Below are 26,866 nucleotides of genomic sequence, written 5' to 3'. Positions count from 1 at the left end.
AATGCCATCCCATACTGGGTGTTTAGTGAGCAGAAGTAAAGCAGTTCTGCAGTGATTGCTTCCCATCTGTCAACACCCAGTGGACATTTAGTTACAGGTCTTCAGCTGAGTCTAGACTAGTCCCTTCAGGCTGCCAGGAAATGGTATCAGCAAAATGAGAGAGATCCCAAATTAGCAAATACAGCTCCCGTTGACAGAAGGATGGTTCATTATGCCTCATAGCTCAGCTAAGTCTTTCTAGAGGAGTTGCAGGATGCCTGGTTTTCCAGGAGTAAGAATAGATGCCTTCCTCCTCTCACTCAGGCTCAGCTGCCTTGAGCAGGCTGGATTATACACCCTGCTGAGCCTTACCCAGCTGGAGTCCACACTGAGAAATGTATCATATCCTGAAGGACTCTGCATGCATGCTCTTTAAAGTGCTAGATCACCAGTGTGTCCTGGAGTGCTCCATGAAACAGCTCTGCAGGTCCAGAGTACACAAGCAGGTCTGAGGACATCAGCATTCAGGCCTTCAATGATTTCCACCTCCAGAACAGTGGAAAACATTGACCTTTCATATCCTAGCTTACATGGTTTTCTGATACAGTCTGCTAAAGGTTATGTTTGATGGTGAATCCTGAGTTCTCTCAGTGCTCAGTACTTTTCAAAGAGGCTGGTAAACTTGTATGAGCAGACAAGTTTTTTTTCTATCTATTAGTTAAAAAAAAAAAAAACTATGTAATTGCTTTTCATTTGTGTGGAACTTGCAGTTCTGCTCTGCTTCAGCTGTAAAGATTAGAAGAAGAAATGCAATCCAATGAAAATGGTCCTGCTTTTTCTGAGAAAATCATAAAAGAAACATTATTCTGTCAAAACCATTATTTTCCTTCTGCTGACATAATTTCAAGCAGCTCTAGCGTATTCAGTGGAGTTACCATGACCACATGTCAACCTGGCTGAGACTGCTGCCTCCGAGGGACTCACTGCCCCATGCATGAATTGCCCAAGTCTTTACCTTCCAAGAAAGATCATAATCAAGATTAAGTTCCTGGCATGCACTCTTTGATCAGAGAAATTAGATAGATAGGAGTAAAATTCTCCCATTTGAGAGTCCAGCAGTGGTGTACACTCTCAGATCATAGAATATCCTGAATTGGAAAGGACTCCCAGAGGTCAAGTCCCAATCCTGATATCCATAGTTTTAAAATACATCCTTAAAACAGTATCTTTTGAATTTTTAGCACATTTGCCCAGCATTAACAATGGCATTGACCTTTTTAGATGCAGAATAGACTTTTAAGAGAAAAAATATTTGGACTGTGCATTATGCTGATGACATTTTCAATTGAATTAGCAATTTTCTGTAGAAATTCTCATACCCCTGCTCAGTTGCAACTCTCTGTGTGCTGGCACTGCATTTCTGGGTTACTAATCTAAGGAATCTTTTGTTTCTCTTTTGTTCACAGTTTCAGTAGGTTATGAGTATGAATCCTGTCCAGACTTAATCCTGTGGGAGAAGAGGACAGCTGTGCTTCAGGGTTATGAAATTGATGCTTCCAAACTTGGAGGATGGTCCCTGGACAAACACCATGCCCTCAACATACAAAGTGGTAGGTTGTCTGTGACTCATAACAAGAATAATGCAGCATTGCAAGACCCAGTTGCTTCTTACCACTAAGAATTCAAGAAAAAGAAAGGAAAGAAACCTGACCAACATGTGTGCTCTCTTGTGTATTTTGCTAACAAATTATTTCTACTAACCTACATTTAGAAGCAATTTGGTTTGCAAAATGTAAAAGGAGCTGGCCATCATGGAGTAGTTGAATGTCAGCCCAACTTTGTAGTGTCGTAAAAGAAGGGTATTAATAAGGAAAATATTCCTAAAATAATGAAGAGGAGCCTATTCAGATTGGAGCTGTCACTAAGCATAAATCCACCCAGAGGCATCCTCCAATGTGCCAAGTGTACTTGCAAAACAAGAGGCTTCATGGGTCCTAAAGAAGAATGGAGGGTTTCAGAGTCCTTAAAGACTGCTGAGGACTGCAGAAGGGAAGTTTAAAAGCTCATCAGAACATATTAAAGGGTGGAAGCACTCTGTCCCTTTGGATAATAGTGGTATGGGAGCAAACATCTAATTGAACCCACATCACTGCTGAGAGTGCTACACTTAGAGGGAAAATAGGCAGATCTTCTCTAAAACTTTGCAGGTGAAACATTTCTCTAGAGAATGTTCCATGGTCTTCCTGGCCCTTACTTGTCCATGAGCTATGATATTTCTATTTTTTTTAACCTGGTAGACTGCATATTACAGGTCAAGAAGGAACAGACAGGGCAGGTAAAAATTCATAAGATGCTGAAAAGTGCATTTCATTTAAAGGTAAAGACAGTCTTGTTCTCCCTACATATTTTCCGTCTGCAGGAAATATAATAGGTCTAAAAGAAATACTTAATTCACAAAAGAGGCTCCTCATTTAAAACTATCACAAAACAATACTATGAAAGATGATCGACCTTCTTGCTACTTAACAGATTCACCAGCTGGCATGCAGCATTGCCAGTTTGTGCTCCCTTTGGTCTCAGTCTCCCTGTTTCTTTAATTTCCATAATACTGTTTTCTCTCTCTAGGCATCCTGCATAAAGGAAACGGGGAAAACCAGTTCATTTCCCAGCAGCCACCTGTAATTGGAAGCATTATGGGCAACGGCCGCAGACGGAGCATTTCTTGTCCGAGCTGCAATGGTCTGGCAGATGGAAACAAACTCCTGGCTCCTGTTGCCCTAACATGTGGGTCTGATGGAAGTCTTTATGTTGGAGATTTCAACTACATCCGAAGGATCTTTCCCTCTGGCAATGTCACCAACATACTGGAGCTGAGGTACTCTGCGCTGAATGTGGCTGTTAGAGTAATGCTCTTAAGTTCTGCACAAATCCTATGTATCCAAAAGAAAAAATAGGCAGAACTCTTAAAAAAAAAAAAAAAAAAAAAAAAAAAGCAAACAACACAGCAAAACAGAGAAAAAGCTGTCTGGATCTGCCTCTTCTGCAACTCTGCTGACTTTGATTTACACCAGAGAAACACAGGCCTAGCAAGTTCTTCCAGAACTGAATCACATGCCAAAAATATTGACACATTTCTGTGCTGCTAAATCAGGCTGTGCTGATGTTTGCCTTTTTCTGTAGTCAGAAACCAGTGAGAATGCTGAAAATTAACAAGCAGCCTCTGAGATAACCTAAACTTGGAAGGGCACAGCACTGATGATGATATGTAAAGGTGAATCAGGACTGATAATCACTCATAATTTAGACAAGATGATCACTCTAGGCAGTCACAGACTGGGGGTTTCCTAGTTGTTTTTTGAGGGCACAGCTGTAGCAGCCCCCTTCAATTCCCAATTGAGCAGCAGTGTCAGGCTGAAATTGCAGATGGGGAGCATCTGGAAGTAAGTGGAGGGTTTCCTTTTAATGCCAGAAAGCAAAGGAAAAAAATATACCAGGAGAAATAACGAGGAAGGAGCAGGAACATCCATTAAAATCAATGAAGCAGAGGGAAAAGTATGATTTGTCACAAGTTCTGAGAAAATGGAATAAATTGTGACTGAACCAAATTTCAAATTGACCTCACTGAGGATATTTTTCCTGTCTAAAATTTCCGCAACAACTGCAAGCATCCACTTTAAAGCAGTGGGGCCTGGTTCTGGGCTTTGCATGGCCGGAGAAGCCTCACTCCAGCAAAGTCAGATAGAGTTAAGGGAGTGTTCCTGAATGAGTCTTCTGTGCTTGACAGGCCTGAACTCAGGTCCTGAGAAGTCAGTATGAGGATAGCCTGCTAGGAAGGGTCAGTATTCCCATTCACCTCTCAAAATCTGGCCTGAAAGTGAGAATTTTCCTCAAAGTAAGACCCTCCCTCCTCAGATTTAATATCCCCTGATGCTGAGGACAAACATAATACTGCATTTCTGCATGGACTGCAGCCAAATTTGTGCAAGATCCTCTTCATCCCTCATGCACAAACATGCTATGGTCATTAGACCTTGCCAGAAGTCTTATCTGGCATTCAGAACCGTCCTTGTAGATCATGGTGTATAGAAAAAAATAAAAAAAAAATCCAGACAGCCACGACCAGAAGGCTGGCACTTACAGAATAGGTATGGGCAACTCAGAGGGCTGGGGCACCTTTCAAGTAAGGAAGCAAGAACCTCATTTTTGCTATTCTGTTCCATGATACATGAGAACATAATATCTCTCATGTTTGTAAGGTGGGAAGCTGGGATAAACCTTCAGACCTGGTCCTCGTTAGAGTGTAATATCCATCCTTCCAGTGCCAGAAAGTTATTTTAATGACCAAAGGTGAAATTTCCAGAAGAGCCTAGGTGAGTCCAAATCCCATTTCAACAGAGTAGGATTAATATCTCTTTCCCAGAAGTACAATTTTGAAAACGCAATCCCTGTTTCATTGTCAGTGGAAATACCAGACCAAACAGAGGTTTTGCAAAGTATTTCCTCATTGGGGAAGAGAAAATTGGAAGCCTTGACAGAGTAGCCTTGCTGGCTGTTGTGTAGAGCCACAGAGTTAAATTTACTCCAGAGTTAAATCTGCTGCAACGATTGCTGCTTCATCTGTGCAAACACTCAGGTTACTGGATCTAATAAACATTTCTTCACTCTGGTGTGCTATAAAGTAAGTGGGTTCAGATGTTGGCTGGCTAAAAGGAAAGCCATTGCTTTTGGACTAAATGGAGTTTGCTTTTGTCTTCTCAAATCAGCATCTCCTTTGAGATTAACACCCTCACTGTTTGGCTCCAAGGTTTGTTTGCAGGGGTGGGTTTGGAGTGTAGTGTTCTGGGAAGCAAATGCATTGTGGGTCACAGAGAGCTGCAGCTGGGTGTGTAACTTAGACCTATGAAAAATGTCCAGCTCAGCATAATTTCAGTCCTCTGGGCTGGAGTTCACGAGGTTACAGCAATGAACTGCCACCCGTAACTGTGCAACTCTTAAGTTACCTTTGTAAATCACAAGGTGTTTCTTTGACTGAGAGTGAAAAAAACTGTAAAGATATCTGCATCTACATCTATTTAGCTCAGTGCTGCACTGAATGATAGATAAAGTCTGATGATCCTATCTCTTGTGTGAGTGAATAACTCTAAGCAGGTGAGATCACACTTCTTTTGTGATATGCAGCAGTACATAAGTGAGCTCACTGCCAAGTAATATCCAATATAAAATACATCAGTGTCATTCCAGCTAAGTCTTTATTTATTATTGCATTGTGTGATACAGTTACTGTCAAGTTTTCAATCTGCTAATAATGCATCGAACTGAGCTGCTAACACCTCATTCTTTCTTCTATTCCCTGCTTTCCTGTCTTCTGTCAGAAATAAAGATTTCAGACATAGGTAAGCCAACCAGTGGAGAATTCTTATGCTGCTCCCTGTCTTGTTGCATGTTGTTACACAGTGAGCCACAAGTGCCATTTCCAGATGATTCAATAGCAAATGAAGCTGGCATGATTAAAACTGGCATAGGCAATCAGTCATCAGAACTGGGAGCCATTAATCACAATGTGAGCCATGCAAGCTTCTGCATGAGCTGTTATAGCTGGAGACAGGGGAAATACAGGCAGGAGAAGCAGGGTAGCAGGAGAAGGAGGGGGGAAGAAAAATGGATGGGAATTAACCAAGAAAGTAGAATGGGAACAGCATCAGGATACAGATTACTGGAACAAGTAGGATGGAAAAATAATTCTCATTCAGTGAAAAGCCTTCATTTGTGTTTGGGGGGGGGGGTTTAACAGGCTTAATGAAGATCCCTATGTGCCCCAGCATCGCCCACCCAGGGACGTTAGTTTTTGTAACATTTTTCGGCCTGAGCTTTCATAGAGAGCTTTGACACATGAAAGTCTGTCAGACTCCAATAGGAGGTAGCGCAACTCAGAACCTTAGCCAGGAAATGCAATAAAAGAGTAATGACAAGAAAACAAGATAAAAGAGAGACTCTTAAATTGGAGCTTTGTCACTAAAAATATTTGTCACTTGGGTTCACTGGAGTTTCAGTGGGTTTGATCCAATCAGTTGCATTCCAGAAGATGTCAACTTCCTGTCACTGACTGTGTTTGCAAGGACTTCTCTGATTCTGACAAGTTTTCCATCCTTCTCCCTGGTTGCTTTTCTAAATCAGAAGCTTAGATTGTGTGGAGTTGGGATTTTTGAGTATGTGTGTTTAGTTTTCTTTTGCTTTTGGTATTGGGGATTTTTCTTGCTACATGCTTTTCATTTACTATTTCTTTGACTTCATAGAGGCTGTGCTAAACTAAAAATGTTCTTTCATCTGCATGCCTGGAAATGAAATGGAGTAGAAACTGATTTTTTATCCTATTGCCAGAACAATAATGAAGGGCTGAGCTTCACAGTATAATGGACTGGCCCAAAGCATCAATTAGCAGGGCTGGGAGGTTGGTACCCAAGACCTTTTCACTGATTGTCCTCATCAGGCTGAGTTTCAGCCCCCCAGGTACTCTTTCACATCATTTGAAGACTATAGAAAAATTCATTTCTCTTTGGAACAGCCAGGTTGTATCCCTAATGCACAAGAAATACACAGCCACTAAAGTCCATCTGCTTTGACAGTGAAGGGCAGCAGCTGGATACCTGTTATGAGAAGAGGTTTTGTGTATGAAAGCAGTCACTGAAGGAAGATCGATGGACTGGCCACAAGCGCTGCAGATTGGCAAGCAGAGTTGGCAGGGCTTCAGCCTTTAGGCAGTTTCTAAAAACTAAGAAATTAAGTGAAAGAAATCCAAGACGTGCATGCTTCAGTGTAGCCCAAAGGGGATGAGGGAAGGAGGAAGCAGGTGAGGAGCTCCAGATCAAATCCTTCCATCAGTGACTCTGTTGAAGGAATCGCCCATCTCTTAGTGCCTGTTCTGTGACATTTGCTTTAATACTTCTTGCTAGGAAGTCTCTTTGCTCCTGACCCTCAAGGAAATGAGTGTGTGTAGTTTCAGCTAAAGCTCCAGTGCTTTAAACTCCAGAAGGTCCTAAGCCTGACGCCAATGACAAGCAATGGTGCAAAGGGGAAGATCCACAGGGCTGAATCATAGTGGTTTGGAAAAACTGAAATCCATATGCTAAAGCTGCCTCTGTTTATGGGAAAGGAATTCCTCCCCAGTATGTAGGCTGTGGTGAGCTTGATCTCCAAAGGTTCTGGAGCTACCCACTAAGAGGCTTAGCTTTACAGCTCTGTGTGTGTAGCCAAGCTCTAACTCTGCAACAGCCTAAATGAGTGACATTAGCTAAGCCAAAAAGCATCAACAAATCATGATGCCTTCTCTGCAGGAACGTGGAGGGCACTGAGGCATTTCTGTCTCACAAATATTCAAAAAGTGGCCACTTAAATTTATTCTTTTTTTCTTGTTTCTATTCAGACTGTAGAGGGAAGTCTACAATTAGTGACCAAAAGAGGTATCTCAGCAAACAGCTCTAGGATCAGATAAAAAGTCCCTTGTAATCTCTGGCTTGGCCTATGGCATTATTATAAAGTTTTATTGTCCAACATGTCACACTAGAAGAGCTTTGGGCACCACACACAAACTGCAAACACTAAAAGACCAAGTGCAAATCCAGCTCACTGCACTGTGTGGCCTCATTAGCTATTAATCTATTGAATGTCACCCAGTAAAAAGAAAAAAGACCAGTACCTCACACAAGCTACAATAATTAAATCCTCTGGGTCCGAGCTGCAGGGTGCTTAGCATGGAGCCATGGAAACACAGCCCCACTGAACAAAAACCTCCTGACTGCAGGAATTTGATGGTTCTTTAGTCACCAGCAAATGTACATGGCCAGCAAAGCTGAGAGGGAAAGTGGGTAGCTGGCACAGAAAAAGAGGTGGTTTTGTGTCCTTAAACAGAGACCTCAGATCCAAAGAAGCTCCAGGGGTTTATCCAGGTCAGTGGTTGTAGGTAACTAATTTTGGTGGTGTGACTGCTCCTGTCTGTTGTCCAGAGTGGGTGCCAGGCTGTACAGTTACCAGTTACAGAGGTTGTCCTTTGACGAGGTGATAGATGCCCTTGCATTTGAGAAACTAAGATACAGTTAATCTTGTGAGACAAATGTTGAAAATAGACAAGTCCTACACCAACAGGCGATATTTCTCTCCACTGCTTGTAAAGGGAATTAAGGCAGCCAGCTCTGATGTAAGCATCCTCTTTGTAACCATCTAAAGCTTGGTGAAATTAATCTCTTGGCATTTTACAGAAACCAATAAAAAGGTGTAGTCTGCTGTGCTGATGTTTTGTAGGGAACCTGCTGAAAAAGGGAACCATCTCCCTTTTCTTATCTCTTTTCCTTAGAGACTGGCTTCCCACTCTGGAGCAGGAGGTTCCTTCCTAGGACTCCTCCAGAACATGAGCTCTGGACCCAAAGGGAGAATACCAGCCTTTATTCAAAGCCTGTGCACATATCATAGTACAACTGAAGCAATCCACAATTCAAACCTCATGCCTCTGCCAGCTTACCCAACTTTGTATCCCATTTCTTTCCTGTGCCTGTGTGTAAGAAATCACATAAAGCACAAACACTTTAAAACAGAGTCTGAATCTCTTAACATAACCTGCAGAGCTCTTTAAATGATACTGCGCTATCCTGTCCAAACAATAAGAATGATAAAAGGGAGAAGACAGATGTATGGAAGAGACTATACACAACCCCAAAGAAGTGGGATCACTGTGGACTTGGAAGATTTTCCTGACCTTCCCAGCACATCACTGTGTCAGAAGTATACATGGAAGCAGTATCACCTCCATTTCACTTTGGCTTGCAGAACCATGAAACTGTTTTCATTCCCAGTGACTACACCATCATGCCCACTAAAACCCATCAAAGTGTCAGTTCTTGGCTAGGGAGCAGCCCATCCCATCACTGCAATTTCGCTGTTATTGCTTCAGGGGGTTTAAAATATCAATGCATTGCTCAGGTTTTCTGCTAAAAAACTGTAGTAGCTCAAGGAACACTCTGAATGGGAACTCTTCCTCCACAGTCATTTTCTAGTGGCAGTGCCAATATGAGGGATAAATATTCTAAGACTACAAATAGTATAGCCGATCAAGTCTTTTGAATAGTAAAAAGTCTTGTCTTTTGTTTTGGACTGTTACCTAGCTGAGAGATAAGAGAGGATGAAAGGGGGAAAAAAAGTCTTCTCTACTTCACCCCAGGCATATTTATTTCAGTTGCTGTTCAGCGCAGTCCAGTTTACCACTTGGATTTGCCTGTTGATTGTGGCTTTAAATAAAAAGTGAATCCCCAGTGTTCCTGACTCCACTGCTCATGCACTATCACAGATAAAGGGAAGCAGTTTGGGAGATTTTACATGACCAATGTATGTTTATTTAAGCATCTTTCACCCTGAAGGATCTCAAATTGACCAAAAAAACCTCCAGTGTATAACACTGTGCAGTTCATGCCAGGGCAGAGTATGATACTAAATCTCTGCAGTGCTGAAAACAGTTGGCAGAGGCCAGGGCGGTAAATTCCAGCTTGACCATTTTAACAGGTTGTTTCAGAGTCTATTCTATACAAGAGCTGGGAATAGAAGACTGTTTTAAGAGCTGTCTTTTTTACAGAAGATTGTAATCAATAATAAAATCCACCAGAGTGAGGCTGTGCAATCCAAAAATAAATCATGACAATATTGCTGGGAGAGGGGAGCAGGAATTTCTCTCTATCCCCATTTTTCTCCATCTCCAGCTAAGTCATTTGCCTTTGCCCATCTGCACATAGCCTGCTCTAAAACTCTGGGAAAGTTACCTGTGCTTGCCAGTCAAAGATGGTAAAGGATTGCAAAGTGCCATTAAAACTGTCCTCCTCTTGTCCACCTCTCATGCAAAATAGAGATTATGAACAGCTCAAGAGCTTACTGACATTCAGCAGGGCTTTGTTAGGACCGTCAGCAGAAAATGCAAGGCCCTGATCAAAATGGATGATGGATTCCCACAGGGAACTTCTTCCACCAGGGTTGAAGCCACTTGCTTAGTGTGAGTGACATGCAGGTAAATGAAATAATACCCTCCCAGCCTGCTGTCATTGGGAAGGAATACAGATGGAGACTGAACTGTCAGTCTGGAGCTGTCTTGAAGGTCAGAGCATTTTATTTAGCAAGAATCAGTGTCATTTTTGGAGATGAAATCTGTTCAGACTTTAATAGGATAAATCACAAGGGATATTCCAGAATAAATCAGAAAGGTGCTTTCCCCCCTCCCCCATAGTATTAAATAATTTGAATGAAGGACCAATTTACTGCTTTTAAAATATTAGAATAACTGAGTAATTTTTAAGTGTCTGAAGAGGGGGTAATTTTCCTAACATAAAGGTTGAGAGGAATTTTCTATATGCAGAATAGAGTCAACTGTGATTGACACTCAAGTTTCTAGTCAGCTTCTCCTGGAACAATTCTATTAAGTGCCAAAATGTGAACTGTGGCCTAGATTTTTATTATTAATTTTTTGGACTTGATGAGTTTGGACAGCTTGAAGGTGTTCTGGAGAGAAGTAGATATTTTACGAAAAATATCTAATTACTACTTAGGATTTCTTAGAAGAAAAATTAATCTGTTCAGGATAGATGTTAAAAGTCTAACATGTTGGTTTCAGGCTTAGAAGAGATACAGCTCAATACACACTAGTAGTCAACAATTTCAATAAAAGATATTATTAACTTAAGTATCTATGTTAAAATACAAGTAAAGTCCTTGCAAGACAATAGTTTAAATTTTGCCTAAACCCATCTGGTTTTTTTTTCTGGCCAGTCGTATTGGATGCTTTCCATAAAGTGGATTCTAGTTTATTAATTCCTTCAGACTTGGGCTCATTTAGTGTTGCTCCATGTTAGTCATGGAGATAAAAATATTATCATTCTGTCTGCCCATGCTGTTTTGTCAGCCACCCTTTCTTGTGTCCAGGGAAACAGTGAGAAGACGGTGTTCAACAGGGGACTGATGTCCAGGTTCCTCAGCCTAATGTCAGTTCATGCTTTACTTAGGGCAAAATGCGCCACTTGGGGAATTATTTTCTTTCTCTTATCACTGAGGTCCAACTGAATTCAGTGGCAGGATTCCCTTAATCTCCCTGGGGGCAGAACAGAACTTTGGAGTCTTTGTTGGAGTCAGCAAGAGCACTAGATGAACCTTGATGCAGTGATCTTGAAAGGTGTATACAGGGAGTCTCCTTTTGGAGTTTGTATTAGTCTTTTTTGGGAGGGCTAATCTCCTTTGTTGGGAGATTTTTTTTCATTATTATTTGTTTTATTTCCCTGCTGTCCTCTGTTATCCCTTCACTTCCTGGCACTGCACGAATACCAGTTTCAGGTCTATGTCTATAACAAGTAAATTAAGCAAACATAGGCACTGGAACTCAACCTGTAGTAGTTCCTGGCATGGATTTGGCTCAGACCCAGACCAGAGAGCCCCTTCCTTCAGTTGCTTCCCTCCATGCCAGAGAGCACCCCAGGCACAGTGGTTGCTAATGGATACAGCTTGGGATCCCATGCTGTAACACACCGTGTACTAACCTTGTCCAAAACAGCACTCCTTCACTTTCCCAGTCTCTCTGCCCTGTGTGTTTTATTCTCTAAAGTGTTTGCATTGCCTGTTGACTAAAGGAAACACATCGTCCAGAAAATTAACAGTGTCATACCCTTGTTTTTCAGCCACAGCCCAGCTCATAAGTATTACTTGACCACAGATCCGATCACTGGCTCCATCTACCTCTCGGACACCAACAGCCGACGTATCTATAAAATCAAGTCAACCACATCAGTGAAAGACATTGTGAAGAACTCAGAGGTCTTGGCTGGAACTGGGGATCAGTGCCTCCCATTTGATGATACCCGCTGCGGAGATGGAGGCAAAGGCACTGATGCCACCCTTACAAATCCCAGGGGTGAGACTGCTTCTTCTCCACTGGCTATTTTAAAGGGGGCTTTTTGAAAGTAGCTTGTTTAGTAACACTGGAGATTGGTCTTCTCTCCAATTCTGAAACACATCCTAAGGGCTTGCTCCTGGGAGTAAGTGAGTATGTCTTACCCTCAGCTAGTCATGTCATGTTTCTTCAAATTCACGTGGCTGGGAGGTATGCCGAGCCAGAGGGGGTCAGTGATGGGCATGTGTCCAGAGGGCATTGGAATAAATCCACCCATCACTTTTATACCTGTGGAGCCACTACTTCTCCTTACCAACAGTGCTTGGTCCCTCCCAGCTCAGGCAGGAATCACTAACGTTCAATTCACTGAGACTTTCTTGGCATTAAAAAAAGCCCTATAATATATATATATAAAAAAGGGCAACAAAAGCAGCATACGCAAATGGTGGTTTAGACATTGACATGATGTATCACAGCATCAGCTTAAATCCTGTAGGGGGTGGATACTAACTTTGATATGGGAGTGGTCTAATTCAGCTTAATTTTACCTGGTTCCAACATCCTGAAATGTGATAAAAGCACAGTCGAATCAGAATAATGCATCACGCAGCCTTCATGGCTGTGAACTAAATTGTTCTAAACAGGTTTAGCCAAACATATGCAGTCCTGTGTGTAGCCAAGACTTCAGTCTGGCAATCTCAAGGTAACAAGCTCAGCAGATGGAGGATGTCACTCCTCTCACCTGTCCACAGCACCTCAGAAAAAAAAAAAATACACAGGGGGATAGAGATGAGGTGGAGGGGATAGAGATGAGGTGGAAGGCACTGTTTGTGCACAGATTTTCAGCCATGTTTGTGAAGAGGGCTGGGAAGGACACCCATGCAGGAATGTTTTTTGAGATGGGGCATTTTTTGCCTGTTATGTGTTGCCTTCTGCACAGCTGTTCAGAGTGCAAGGAGTTATTTATGGGTTCTTGGCTTTGACATCAATGTGCTGCAGGTTGGTTTTTTTTTTTATTGCACTGGGGAGTGGTAGCTCCTTCCTTCCTCACCACAACAATGGCCAGGTCTATCCCAACCTCTTTGCAAAGCAACCCTTCAGCAAAACCCGGAGATACTTTAGCAAGTGCTCCTGCCTATGGCAGCAGGTTTGGACTATATGACTTTCAAAGACCCCTTCCAAGCCAAACCATTTTCTGATTTTATGGAAAGTTATTTCACTGAGAGCAGATGAGATTCCCAAAGAAGTTGTGGCTTGAAGTGTTCAAGGACAGGTCGGATAGGGCTTTGATCTACCTGATCTAGTGGAAGGAGTCCCAGCCCATGGGAAGGGTTTGGAACTGAATCTCCTCCAACCCAAACCCTTCAATGATTCTGTGATTCTCAGGAAGTTATTTTTCATGGCATAGAGACGACACTGTTGTTACTGAATCCAGGAAACCCAACCTGATTTTATGAGCTTTTGTGGCAGATCTGGCTCTGATTTTTCAGTTTTCAGTTTGTTTGGGTTTTTTGTTTGTTTGGGTTTTTTGTTATTGTTTGGGTTTGGTTTTTAGTTTGTTTGGTTGGGTTTTTGTTTGGTTGGGTTTTTTGTTATGTCAGCTAGTTGTTTCCTGTCAAGGATGCAGAAAATTGTACTTTGGAGGACCTGGTTTTTTTGCCAAAAAGCATCAAAACTCAGACTTCTACCCCTGTAATATTCAAAGAGTCCAGCGTGGTTTCCAAGCACTCGAGAATCCCGTGAGTTAACCATTTTATTGGGCTAAAGTATTGCCACAAGCACAGATAGAGTAAAGGAACAGCTACTGTCGGTCAGTTTGTGGTGTAGAATCTGTCTCACTAAAATGAGAAGGCCTACTAAAAAGGAATATTAAGTGACTTGGGCAGAGAGATTCAGGCAGTCCAGCAGATGAATCATGCGATCAGGGAATCCAGAAATCTGTAATCCAGTTTTCTGCACCTCTTTGAAGTTCAATCAGTGCAAAAAAAATATCCCACCACTTTTGTTGGTCCTCTGTTCTCCCTTGTACAAGATAAGAGGAATATTATTCATTTCCATCCATGGGTGAATGTTACAAGGTTTAGATGACTTATGTTTCTGCTTTGCTATAGCAAACAGCTCTGGAGTTCAAAGTTTTCAGCACTGAAATCCATCTTGTTGGCAACTGAAGCTCTCAGGAGGCCATTCTTCCATCTCAATCATATAACAGCAAAATTCATGCATTCATTCCTCATAGCTCCAAAATTTCACAAAACAGAAGTAAATTGAGGGTGAAAGAGGAAATGACATGAAGCAAAATCACAAGAAGAAAATAATAATGCAGAAAGCCTGCACTGCCAATAGAAAGTTCCTAAATAGTGTTCCCTGATCTGATTCTAACCTGACTTTGCAAATTCTGCTGAGGCAATGGCTATGGCAGGTGTGACTCACTCCCCAGTCCCCTCAATAAATGATGAACAGTGAAAACTCATGCTGACAATGTAATGTCACCGTTGTTTATACTTCCACAGTGGTTCATCCTAGCAGAAAAATCCAGCAAATGCTCTTCCCTCATGTATTTCATAATAGTTCAAAATAAAAATGATTTATTGTATAAGTAACCAGTAAATCTCAAGTGACCCTTTGCTTCTGTGTCTTGGCAGGCAAATAAACACTCATAAGTGAATGGTCAAAGGAAATTAGAAGACTATTCTGTAGCTGTAGAGATATCAACTAGCCAGGGAAGGACTTGGAAAGTCAGTTTTTCAAGAATCATTGCTCTTCACAGGGCTCTACTTTTTCAGCCTAAAGCTATTTATTTTGCTCGGAACATAATTGCTTTATGCCAAGTAGGATTTCTGTATTTTAAGGACATCTTTGCACTTTTGCAAAAATCATAAAGAATAAAAGTCTTGCCTTTCATGAAGTTTTAATTAGCTGATATTTGCAGTTTGCTGGAAAATACTGAGGGATACCTTCCTGCCAGATGAAAACCAGCAATTAATTAAGACTGGAGAAATAACCAAGAGCTGTCATTATATGCCTTTGCATATACCTTTAGTCCCTTGGATCAGTCAAGCATCTGGTCTAAGTAGGTTTTTTTTGGTCTCTTCTCAGTGGAAAGAAACTAATAACCTGAAGGTGGTTCATTCTGTGACAATGCACATGTTCAAGGTGGGATGAACCACATTCTGGGAGTTCTGGTCTTCTGGATCTGATAGCCTGAGGAATGAGGTCCCCTCTGCAGCAAAGACTTCAGAATGGTTCTGCACATTCTGAGCAGCAGACTTTTCCCCATTCTTTTGATCATTTCCTCCAGTTCTCTTCACCTCAGCTCCCTTGAGTTCAGAGGGAATACTTTGAGTAGAATGCTTCGGCTTGGAAGCGACCTTCAAAGACCATCCAGTTCCAGCCCCACTGACATGGCCAGGGACACCTTTCCCTAATCAGGTTGCTCAGAGCCCCATCCAACCTGGCCTTGAACACTTCCAGGGATGCGCATCCGCAGCCTCTCTGGTCAACGTGTGCCAGTGGCTCACCACCCTCACAGGAAAGGATTTCTTTCTAATACATAATCTAAATCCGCCCAGAACCATTATCCCTTGTATTGACATTTCTCTGAAATACCTTCTCTGGACAGAGGTTCTTGTCTCACTCCAGTGAAGGAAGAGCTCATTTTAGACCATTAGCTTAGAAAAGACATTAGAAGGGGTAAAAAACCTTTACCCATCTTTGGCTTGTTTAATAAAGGCAGACTACAGAAACACAGGACAGATAGATCCACGGATGAAACAGGGGTGGCAGTGGTTTGGTCAGGGTATTTATCATAGCTATTAGGAACCAGTCTGATCCGTCCAATTCATTTGCCACAGAGCACAGCAAAGCTTTCAGATGCTAATGAATTTCAATATATCCTTGCAAATTAAAGTGTTACCACTTCCTAATTATCATCTGCTAATAATGATCCTCTTCTACAAGCAATCTAAAGAAAAATTAAAACTCCAGCTTGTCAGAGCATTTCTTTTCATCTGAGTACTCACCATTGGTTCTTCTCGGGAAAATGTTGTGGCAGAGAAATTACCAAGGAGCTTGCAATTAAGAGAGATTGCAGTGACAAGTCTGACACAATAGGAAGAAGGTTTCAGAAGGCACGTGGGGAGAGAGGGGACATCTCATTCATTTAGCACCATAACACCAATGTGAAATGAAGTAATTAATTTGGGGACAGATTGGTTCTTTCACTCTGCCCTGCTGAATGTGTAAACAAAATCTCAGTTGTTCTCTAAGTGTTGAAGAGTTCGACAGATAAATTGAGGAAACCAACCCTCCGCAATCTGTTAACATTTTTATGGTCAGATAATAATAATACCATTTTGGGGAAGACCAGAGGCTGACTGAACAAAATTTCTCGTCCCTTACTCTGGCCAGAAGAGACAGTTAGGGACAGGGGCAATGTGGTCTTCCTGTGCTAACACTCCAGATGCTAGTCATCGCCATTTAGGGGAATTTCTGAAGAAGTTGCACCAGACCTGGGCTTATATATCAGCATCAATTGGCTAAGAAACCTTTCTGAACACCTAGGTTTGTTCTTCCAAGCACCCTGTGCTAATAATTTTCACAATTTCTTTAGCCAGGTCATGAAAAAGAATGGTCCTTTTGAGGCCAAGCCACTGTTTCGTTGGTGTTTTTTCTGTGTCTTAGCTTATTCTTAGCTGTGTTGTAGTTCCCTTCTTGACCACTGCATAGCACAAAACTGATCTTAGCAGAAAACATCTCACAGGAATTCCAGAATCTTTTTCCTGCGTGCTCTTTTTCAGATTGTCAGTGTATATGGGTAGTTAGGCTTTCTCCTTCCCCTGTGAATTCTTCTGTACTTACTGACATTGATTTTGATCTGCCATTTTATTACTCAGTCATTCAGCATCCAGTCAGACAAGAAAGTCCAATTCAGTTAAAAGGGGCTTTCCCCTTTTTCTTTTCCTAACTAGAGCTATATGCACCATGCAATCACTTTTAGTGGTTTGTCTTCTAAAAGAAACTCACCATGTCCCAGTAGCTATTTGCAGCATAACGTTGTGCTGTCACCTCTTCATGCTACAAGGTCCTGACATTTCAAGCAAATGTCACCGCATCAACTTTCTATCAGCACAGCTCAGTGGTGAGATGCACTTGGTGCTACAAGCCCTTGTTTTGTGAGAGATCTCTGCTTGTGCAAGAGGAGCCAGCATGATTGCGTAGGGTATGTGTTTCATATCTCAGAACTTAAGGTTTAGATCTGCAACGCTACCTGGGTAGTGGCAGCAGCTGTTTCCTTTCAGTAACTGTGAGGCTGAACTTTGAGCTATATATGCTGAGAGGCTGTAATTCCCTTATGTTCCTATGGAAACATGAGAGGAGCCTTCTGCCAAAGCAAGCCAAGGCCTTGGGCTTAAGACACATAACATGTGAATTACCCATTTCTGTGCCTGCGTGCAGAAGCCAGCTCCCAGCGCTGGAACTGTGCCTATATCAGAAAGGAAACAGAGAGGTCCAACCTAACCTCTACAATCTGCTGCAAAGCATCCGTGAGATGCTTCTTTCCCTTTTCACAGAAGTCATCCATCCAAAGACACTTGTCTGTGGGATAGCAGGGCTCTTCTCCGTAATTAGTTTTGATTCTGAGACAATCAGCAAAATCAGGAAGGGATTGGAGCAGCTGCCATGTAAAGAATGTGTGCAAGGGGGAATTTGGGGCTTTAACAGACTGCAAACTCTACTGCCCTACAGAACATCTCAGGAAATGTGAGTCAATTGAGATTGCTTAGCCTCTATGAAAGAGGGATAAGCAGAGAAGTGCTCAGTGATAAGAGCACATACATATACCATTGCACAGGGTGATAAATGGTAACTTTGCTATCCCACTTCCACTTACTCGGGTTTGCGAGCTCTTTGTCTAAGCTGGAATGCAAAATAAAGTTGTGCCCTATCAGCTGATCAGAGCTGGCTCGAGGGCCACAGTGCATCCAGGTTATTATTACTGTAACTGGGTAATCAGACAAGCCATCAAACCCCAACACTGCACACAGTGAGCCACTGCCAGCAGATGCTGCTGATAAGTCCAATCCAATACATATGGAACTAGCTAAGGGAGAAAATTCTGCCTCATTGAAAATCGCATTATCCAGCCTGCCACCCTTCACTGGCTTTTGGCTTGTCACACAGAGTAATGGACAGGCACCTGGAAAAATACTTGTTGTGAACCAAGGAATAGGTAAGAGACTCTTTTGAGTGTTTGACAAAAGCCAGTTAAGATCAGCTAAGCCTTCTATCATGCCTCTACCAAAAAAAAGCACATCTGCCATATTGCTTAAAGAGCTCAGTTGTGTTCCTAGTTTTTAAGCAAATGCCAGCAAACATGAAACAGCTTGACACTCAGTAGGCAAAATAATTAAGAGGAACAGAGACCCTCAATGCCAGTGACAGGTGACATGTGCCAGTATCCTGGAAGGATCCATTGAAGAGGGCATAGTACTGACAGATCTCATGGCAGGTGAAGATAGCTTCCTGAAAGCCATGGATGACAGTGAGATATTGATGCTTATCCCATCAGATCCTTCTGCAAGCATTTAACAAAGTACTAAAATACAAGTGATGTGTTTATATTTATAGTGAGAATAAATGGCCACCACTACTGTGGCTTCTCCCATAGCAATCATCAGATCATAGAATGGTTTGGATTGGCAGGGACCATAAAGACCATCTAGTTTCTACCCACCCTGAGGGGGGACACCTTCCAGTAGACCAGGTTACTCAAAGCCCATCCAACCTGTGCTTGAACACTTCCAGGGATGGGACAGCCACAGTTTCTTCAGGAAACTTTTGTCAGTGCCTCACTATTCTCAGTAAATTCTGATGTTCAACAGTTACCTTGTGTTCCTCTTTGAGACTCTTGTTTCGTGGCCCTGCAAAGATGAGTCCTTGGCATGAATTCAACACAGGTATTAGTGTAGGACTAGAAGCAATCTTTTAGGTCATTCAGTCCTGTCATCCATTATCTCAGCAATCCTGCTATATAATCCCCTCCAAAATTAATGAACTTCATCTTGAAAGCAGTAAGTAATTTTTTTCCTCACTGCTGTAGAGGCTATTCTGAAACCACACAGCTCTGATGATCAAATATCCGATCCAGGTCGAAGTGATGCCCTTCAAACAGGGTGATGCTGTGAAGAAGTAATGGAAATGCTGGTTTTGCCTCCTGGCAATAATACACAGCTCCCATTCAGCTCAGTGATCTGAAACACCTGTTTTCTGACTCCTAATTGGCTTGGAATCAACAGGTTGCAACCATGTCTGAATCCCTTCCTTTATCTCAGCTCAATGCAGAAGTTTGTTCTTTCTCTCAAACAATTACTTAGTCCTGATGTTTTTCTGCTAGGCCAGATTATCTTCTGTGGATTTCCTTATAATCAAATCTGCTATGTTTTTCCACATATCACCTACCTCCATGGCTTCCAGCCCATGCAATACTTACAGTGCTGGCTGAAGGCCATGATTTTAGTTGCCAAAGCAATCAGAGGATTAGTCCGTACTCTATGAAAATCTAGAATTTTTGATCTGTGAACTGCTGCATCTGCACTTCACAGCAGAGCTCACAGTGGATGGAGACTGAGGGTGTAGATGTTTCAAATAAGGGGATCTGGCTGCAAAACAGCATTTTGGAGGAACACAAGGTCTGATCACTCCTCAAACATTCTCAAAGCTTTCTATCTGAAACAGAAATTCCATCATTTCTGTCACCAAGCTGACAGCCAAAGAGACAGTCTAGTGAGGATTCAGCTCAGTAATTTAATCTGCCTACAATATAAATGTTTTCTTTAGAGATATTTGCTGTAGTCTCCTTTTATAGTCAAATGGGAAGAAAAGGTATTTCTAGCAGGATTTGTATAATCTCTTGGGGATATGGGCTTTGGAGTGATAAAAATTGCACTCTCAAAGTAGATTTCTCCCTCCACTGATTGGTATAACTTCAGATACTTGCTTAGATGCACAGTGCAGATGTCTGCTTTTTGCCAAGTGATTGTTAACCCTGAAAGCAAAAGAAACCAAACAGAAAAATCCTAATGTTCATAAATTTCAAGCAGGATTTTCACTTGCATAGAAGAAGATGTTACAGGCCTCTGTGTTCTTTTTCTGTTTCTTTACAAGCTTTTAGTGTCTTTAACACACTCAAATATTATGCTGAGTGACATTCTGCCTCTATAGGGTAGATGAGGTGAATGACTGTGGACTTATTTTAATTTATACTTGCACAAAGAGGCAGTCAATAGAGCCCCTAACTTCTTACTTCTGCCTCAGTCATGACCTTTCTCTGTGCCCTTGTGAGAACTGCATCATCTGTTAATTTTCTGATATGTAAAATTAGAATGACCACACTCATAGACTGTTATAAGGTCTAATTAGAAAGTGTAGAGCACTATCTGCAGGGCAAGAAATGAGATCAGCAGCCTGGAACTGCTGTCAGCAGACCTCAAATCCACTGACAGGAGTATGTCTACAAAGGAGGTTTGAGCAATAAAATTGATCACTAGCAGAGTTCAGAATCAGGTGAAACACTGTATATTAGTAGGATTATCCCAGGGAAAACCCTTTCTCATTTATCCCTCTGGAATTTGATTGACCTGATGGACCTTTCATAGCCTTTTTTATTGCCATTTTTTAAAGATTCATCAGTGTAACATTTTTACGTGCATGGCTTACCATTCATACCATGAGCAATAAAACCAGGTTTCTGATCATGCAAGACACGCAGTTATTAGAAAACCTTTTCATTTCAGCAGTTCACCGAATGCCATGCCCTTTTCCAGGAGTGAGCAGGGATTTCTGAATTGCATTGAAAAGTGCCTTCCATGGAATGCTGCCAGCTCAAAGCTCTTGATAACCAGGACTCCCACATGCCCAACTCTTCTCTCATCCATTTGGAGCGCCATGAAATATATTGCTCCGCGTGTCAGGCTGCCATCACTTTCTGACTGTCTTTCTTTGTTCCTTTCCAGGCATCACCGTGGACAAGTTTGGGCTGATTTACTTTGTGGATGGCACCATGATCAGGAGGATTGATCAGAATGGGATCATCTCCACTGTGCTGGGTTCCAATGACTTGACATCTGCTCGGCCTCTCAGCTGTGACTCTGTTATGGACATTTCTCAGGTAAGACAGTGGTTTGGTTTTGTTTTTACAGAATGCAAGCCTACTCCTTCACCCTTATCTGCATCTCTGTGTGCTTCCCCAGCAGATCTGACAAAGAGGTAAGGGCTCAAGGAGAGTTGCATTTCTGCATAGTTTATGGTATAAAATTGACCAGATCATAAAAGAATTACCCTGTAAAGACAGAAGGAAACACTTGACTGCCCTAACTCATAGATTTCTGGGGATGAGATTTTTAAAGGTGTTCCAGCCACAGAACTGACTGCTTTCAGAGTTTCCAGTCAGTAGGTAGATACAGATTCCTGGGAAGGCAGGTTTTGTTACCATCATGTCTCACTATATGCCATGGACTATATGCCATGCTCCATTATAACATCTTAGCTAATCACAGGTTTTTTTCTTTTCTTCCCCTCATCCTAGTTTGGCCCAGCACAATTTTAGACCTGAATCAAATTAACATAGGAAATACTGATTGGAGGATATGGTGCCAAAATTAGCAACAGCAGGAAAACAAGAATCTTGAATTGCATCAGATTGCAAATTGGTTGCAGCTACCATCATGCTGGGCTTTTAAGTCCTGCTGCTTCAAGGTGGAGAGAAAAAAAGAAGAAGAAATCTCATTTTGATTTTGATTGCTTTACTGCTGGATGGTGCAGAAGAGAAATCTGTTACAGCCCAGCACTCAGTTTTGTGTGGCACTGGCCAACTTGTCAAACTGTGCCCGTTTAGGACAGTGTCCCATGTAACCTTTGTGCCACTTGTTGTTTGCCTGACTGCAGGAATGTTGTCCTCTCCTATGAAAATATAGATCGTAGCTGGAGGGCTAAGTACTGTTATTCAGCCACAATAGATGTCAATGGGGTTTCCTTTTTGTAACTACCTAGATAATTTCCATGCTCCCATATGGAATCTATCCTTGTTTTTTCCCTCTAATTTGAAAAGATTATTCTTGCTTCCTTGCAACTGGCTCCCACTGTCTGTAATTTATGAACAAGCTGAAATTATGACTTTAAAAGTTTTTCTGCCTTCTGTAGAGAGGAAATTTTGGTGGTTAAAGGCCACCTTGTAGTTAGTTTCTCATCTTACAGACATAATTTCTTCTTCATGTGAATTTCAGGGTCAGTTAGCACAAGACGGTCATATAATCAGGCTTTAGAAATTATTTGCTTCCAGGTTATATAGTTCCTATGTAAACCAGTGTCATGTTCAAACACTTCTGAGATGAACTTGTATCAGCTGAAGACTCTTTTTTTTCCTTTCATTAAATGACAGGAACCATTTTTAGATTAACCTGTACTGGGATTGGCAGATTAACCACTCCTGTTCTAGAGAAGCATACTAAATACAAGCTTAATTAAAAAATAAAATCCAGCTTGGGAAGCAGCTTTTCATCATTTACAGCAGATAGAAGGGTCTTTTCTGCCAGGTCCCTGAGGCTCCCTGGGACATGAGGACATGAAATATTTAGCTGCCACTGTTGACTAGGAATGGTTTTTAAGAAATTGAAAATTCCCTTGTCAGTTCAGAATAAACTCAGCTCTTGATGCTAACTGAAGACTGCAGAGCTTAAAGACCACTGGAAGGGATGGAGGCATGAATTATTAAAGAGAAAACCACAGGCTGTAATGTTTTACTACAAGAAGGGTTAAAATAGGCCAGGAGCTGAGGAAAAGAAGTAGATTTTGCAAACTGAGAACCAGAGTAGATCAAGTGCAGCAAACTGCTTAGCAATGAAAATAAGCCTCACACACTCAAGTGTTAGAAGACACAATGAACTAAATACCTTACATCTGATCCTTTAAAATAAATGCTGAAAAGGCATATAGAAGCATCAAATAAATCATGGCTGTAGCAGAGATGTTGAACTGCAGGCCTTAAAAATAGGAATTTCCTGTGTTCCTGAATCTTACCTGGTCTCTCTTACTCAGTTTTAAATAAAATAACAGTGAAAGATGGTTTCATGGACCTGAGTCTGCTGGCATCCAGTCCTCCTTCCAATAAGATTACAAAATACTCCTGTAAACTTAGTCACATCAGACAAATGAGGAGAAGCAGCAGTGCCGATGGATGGTAGGAAAAGAAGGTTCAAAACAAAGGAACTGTACTGGAACTAAGAGGTTCCCGTCAGCACAAGACTGATTTTTGTTTTTTTTTTTTTAATATGTAAACCTGAAATAAAATAAAAGAATCAAAAAAATTCACAACTTGGAGTTTTTTACAAAAAAAATTCTGGATTCTGTTGGTAAGCATTTTTTAGGTTTGGCAACTAAGAGAGAAGACTGACTTGAAAAGAGTGTATTGCAGAAGCAGAGCTAGAAGTGAAGTCACTCTAGTGCTTACTCACTTGTGGTGTTGCCAGTCACTGTTTTAGTGGATTATCAGTGTAGAACTGGGATACGTCATTCCTGAACCCATTTTTCCATTATGCTAAAACAAAATGTGAAAATCACTGTGAAGGCACAAGTATTCTGCTCCATGAACTGAAATTGCTTGAGTTTCCTGTGAATTGCTATTCTGCATTTTTGCAGCATAAAGCAGAAAACCGTAGGTTAAAACAGGTATTCACACATGCTGGCACAGCTGCCAGTTCTGTGTCTATCCCTCCTTGTCATTTACCAAGAGGACTTCAGTCACTTGTGTGAAAAATCCTTTAGTAAAAGAATCACTGTTCTGTGTGTCTGATTTCATAGCACTTCACACAGCAAAATTTATAGTCCCAGGTCTCTGCTATGAGGTCCAGCTTCCATAAGTTCAAAAAGCACAGGAGAGGGAAAATCCTAGAATGGTTTGCCTCTGTCCATCATCCTGTTCCCAAGTATTCCAGTGCAGAGTGTGGGTGTCCCCCTGTGACTGCTTCACATGACCAGGAGCTAAGCCCCCTTGCTCACAGCAGGTTATATCCTCTATGACCACCTATCAAGTAATAATTAGTTGTGGGGTTTTTCACCCATTCCCCCTTTAATCCATGTTGATTCCATCGTCATTATGATTGATTTATAGCAATCATGCAGTGGAAAAATGTCTTGCTATAAAAGATCCCTTGTGTTCTTTTACCATGAAGGTTCGTCTAGAATGGCCCACAGATCTGGCAGTGAATCCCATGGATAATTCACTCTACGTCCTCGACAACAACGTTGTGCTGCAGATCTCTGAGAACCACCAAGTGCGCATTGTGGCAGGGAGGCCCATGCACTGCCAGGTGCCAGGCATGGATCACTTTCTCCTCAGCAAGGTGGCAATCCATGCCACGCTGGAGTCTGCCACCGCCCTGGCCGTGTCCCATAACGGGGTGCTGTACATCGCTGAGACCGACGAGAAGAAGATCAACCGCATCAGGCAGGTCACCACCAACGGGGAGATCTCCCTGGTCGCCGGCGCCCCGAGCAGCTGCGACTGCAAGAACGATGCCAACTGCGACTGCTTCTCGGGGGACGACGGCTACGCCAAGGACGCCAAGCTCAACGCGCCATCCTCCCTCGCCGTGTGCGCCGACGGGGAGCTGTACGTCGCCGACCTAGGGAACATCCGAATCCGCTTCATTCGGAAAAACAAACCGTTCCTCAATGCACAAAATCTCTATGAGTTATCCTCACCCATAGATCAGGAACTCTACTTGTTTGACACCAGTGGGAAGCACCTTTACACTCAGAGTCTCACCACTGGAGATTATCTTTACAATTTTACTTATTCTGGAGACGGAGATATAACCCTGATCACCGACAATAATGGCAACTTAGTCAACATCCGAAGAGATTCCACAGGGATGCCCCTCTGGCTGGTGGTGCCTGATGGCCAAGTCTATTGGGTGACAATTGGTACCAACAGTGCACTCAAGAGTGTAACAACACAGGGGCATGAAGTGGCCATGATGACTTACCATGGCAACTCTGGTCTCCTTGCCACTAAAAGCAATGAAAATGGTTGGACAACATTTTATGAGTAAGTATTTTATGAATATTGGGACTGCTGACTTCATTTTGTGTTCTCTGAACCGTGCAAGGTTGGTAGACTTTAATTCCCTGATCAGAATTATTGTCCAAATAAAATGGCCTGAACAGAGAGTATTGGATTTCACGCAAACACTAGATACTGGCAGTAGGTGCATTGGAGCTTGAATAAGCTCCCTCTACCAAGTTAAGAGTCAGAATTTCTGCTGAGTTTTTCTAATTAATTTGGGCATCTGGCTCTCCTTAACTTTAGTCGGGACTGGAGATTTAGGTTGTATGTCAGAGAATTTTTCTTGGCTTTGAAAGCCTTGAAAGTATGAAAGTTCCATCAGAGCCTCTTTTTTCACAGCTTTTCACCTACCTCCTACGCTGCAGTGTCTTTGTTGAGCCTGTTTGAAGTGTCTGATGTAGAGTGACAATTGACAATGACTAATGAGAGCTTGCTCTGGAAGCAATTCTGTAATTAATGGACTGCTCAATTCCTCCTGTTGCAATTTGCCTCACTAAGTTTTAAAAGTAGTCTTCGAACTGTTCAAGACTATCCCTAAAGAGTTTTTAAGCAGAGAGAAGATAGGATGCATTGAAAAACCCAGAGATGGCAGTATCTTGGATATTTATACTTCTTCTCTGTACTACTGTTGGCAATTCCCTGCTTATAAATATTGTGAAGCAAACACATTTCTGATACAAAAAAGGACAAAGACAGATAACTGGGTGAAGAGCACCTAGAAGGATTCATCCTGCTGTTGAGAGCCCTTTCCCCTCCCTCTTCCTTAGTTTAATTTTTATTTACAAGTGTAACCTGTTTGAAATGCTCCCTTAAGTGCATCATTTCCCACATGGTTTGAATGGTTACATGGAAGTGTTCAGCTGCCATGATAATAGACCCAGTGTAAGAATCCAATTTGGATAGAATAGACAGTTCCCAAGATGACAAACAAAAATGTTGCTAAGAAAAAAAGGGATTCAGGAAAGGAAAGCTGGCTAAATCCACATATCTGTGTGTTGATATGTGGTTGCTTTGGTTCTCTCCTTAAAATGTTCCAGGCCCAGTTTCAAATTTCTTTGCTTAATACTCACTGCTCCTGCTCTTGCCTGGAAAAGAACTGATGGAAACGCTGTGATGAATCTTTTGAAATATTATTAGCATTTCATCAATGTTCTCCTTGCAATTACTATAGCAATATTCCTCAGTGAATCCAAGTTAATACTCTCCATCTCTTACATTGAATTTTCTTGAGGAAGGCCTTAGGGAGGAAAAAGAGGGTGTTTTTCTTCTCAGGAGCGAAAGCCAGCTATATTGTCAGGATCATTGTGCTAAATCAAGGAGGTATTTTCTTTTTGCAAAGAACCCAATAGTTCCTGTGCTTGAAAACAGATGCAACCACAGAGAGTGAAGTAAACTAAACATTACAGCTAATAATGGTCAGATTTATACCTCAAACATAATCTTTTATTTTAAAGTGCGACTGAAAATATAAAGGAGATAAAATGAGACAGAAGCTCAAAACCAACTTGCTCTGTGGATATGTTTATAACAGTGATCCATTATTTCTGCTGTCCAACAAAATAGAGCATTTGTGAAAGTCATCATTCTGGTCCTTTAATGCACTTCAGAAGAGTCATAAGAAAGCTTTTTAGAGCTAAATGGAAGACAGTATTCTCTAGTGGCTGGACTATGAAAATCTTGACTAGAGCAAGTCAGCACTGTATGATAGCACAGCATCACTGAATATAGAATTGTGACTGTGCCTTCACACATAACTCATCCAAACCTATGATCACTTACCTGTGTTTAACTGTTCCTGGCAGTTTTTGATGCAACTCTATAAAACTACAGGGTAAAAGTCTATATCTGAATTAGTTACT

General features: G+C 41.8%; 1 protein-coding gene across 3 annotated transcripts in view; it reads left to right on the top strand.

The window, feature by feature from the left end:
* TENM4 (teneurin transmembrane protein 4) overlaps positions 1 to 26,866 on the top strand; it is a 600,039-nt gene that overhangs the window by 529,287 nt on the left and 43,886 nt on the right. For all 3 annotated transcript variants that reach the window (XM_059838450.1, XM_059838449.1, XM_059838451.1), the window contains 5 exons: positions 1,446 to 1,589; positions 2,605 to 2,854; positions 11,676 to 11,908; positions 20,899 to 21,053; positions 24,112 to 24,989. In XM_059838450.1, the coding sequence (XP_059694433.1) occupies positions 1,446 to 1,589; positions 2,605 to 2,854; positions 11,676 to 11,908; positions 20,899 to 21,053; positions 24,112 to 24,989 (1,660 nt within the window). The remainder of the gene's footprint in view (positions 1 to 1,445; positions 1,590 to 2,604; positions 2,855 to 11,675; positions 11,909 to 20,898; positions 21,054 to 24,111; positions 24,990 to 26,866) is intronic.

The sequence above is a fragment of the Haemorhous mexicanus genome, chromosome 2 (assembly GCF_027477595.1).
Source record: "Haemorhous mexicanus isolate bHaeMex1 chromosome 2, bHaeMex1.pri, whole genome shotgun sequence".
NCBI lineage: Eukaryota > Metazoa > Chordata > Aves > Passeriformes > Fringillidae > Haemorhous > Haemorhous mexicanus.
Note: the sequence above shows the minus strand (reverse complement) of the source record. Positions and strands in the feature narration are given on the sequence as shown.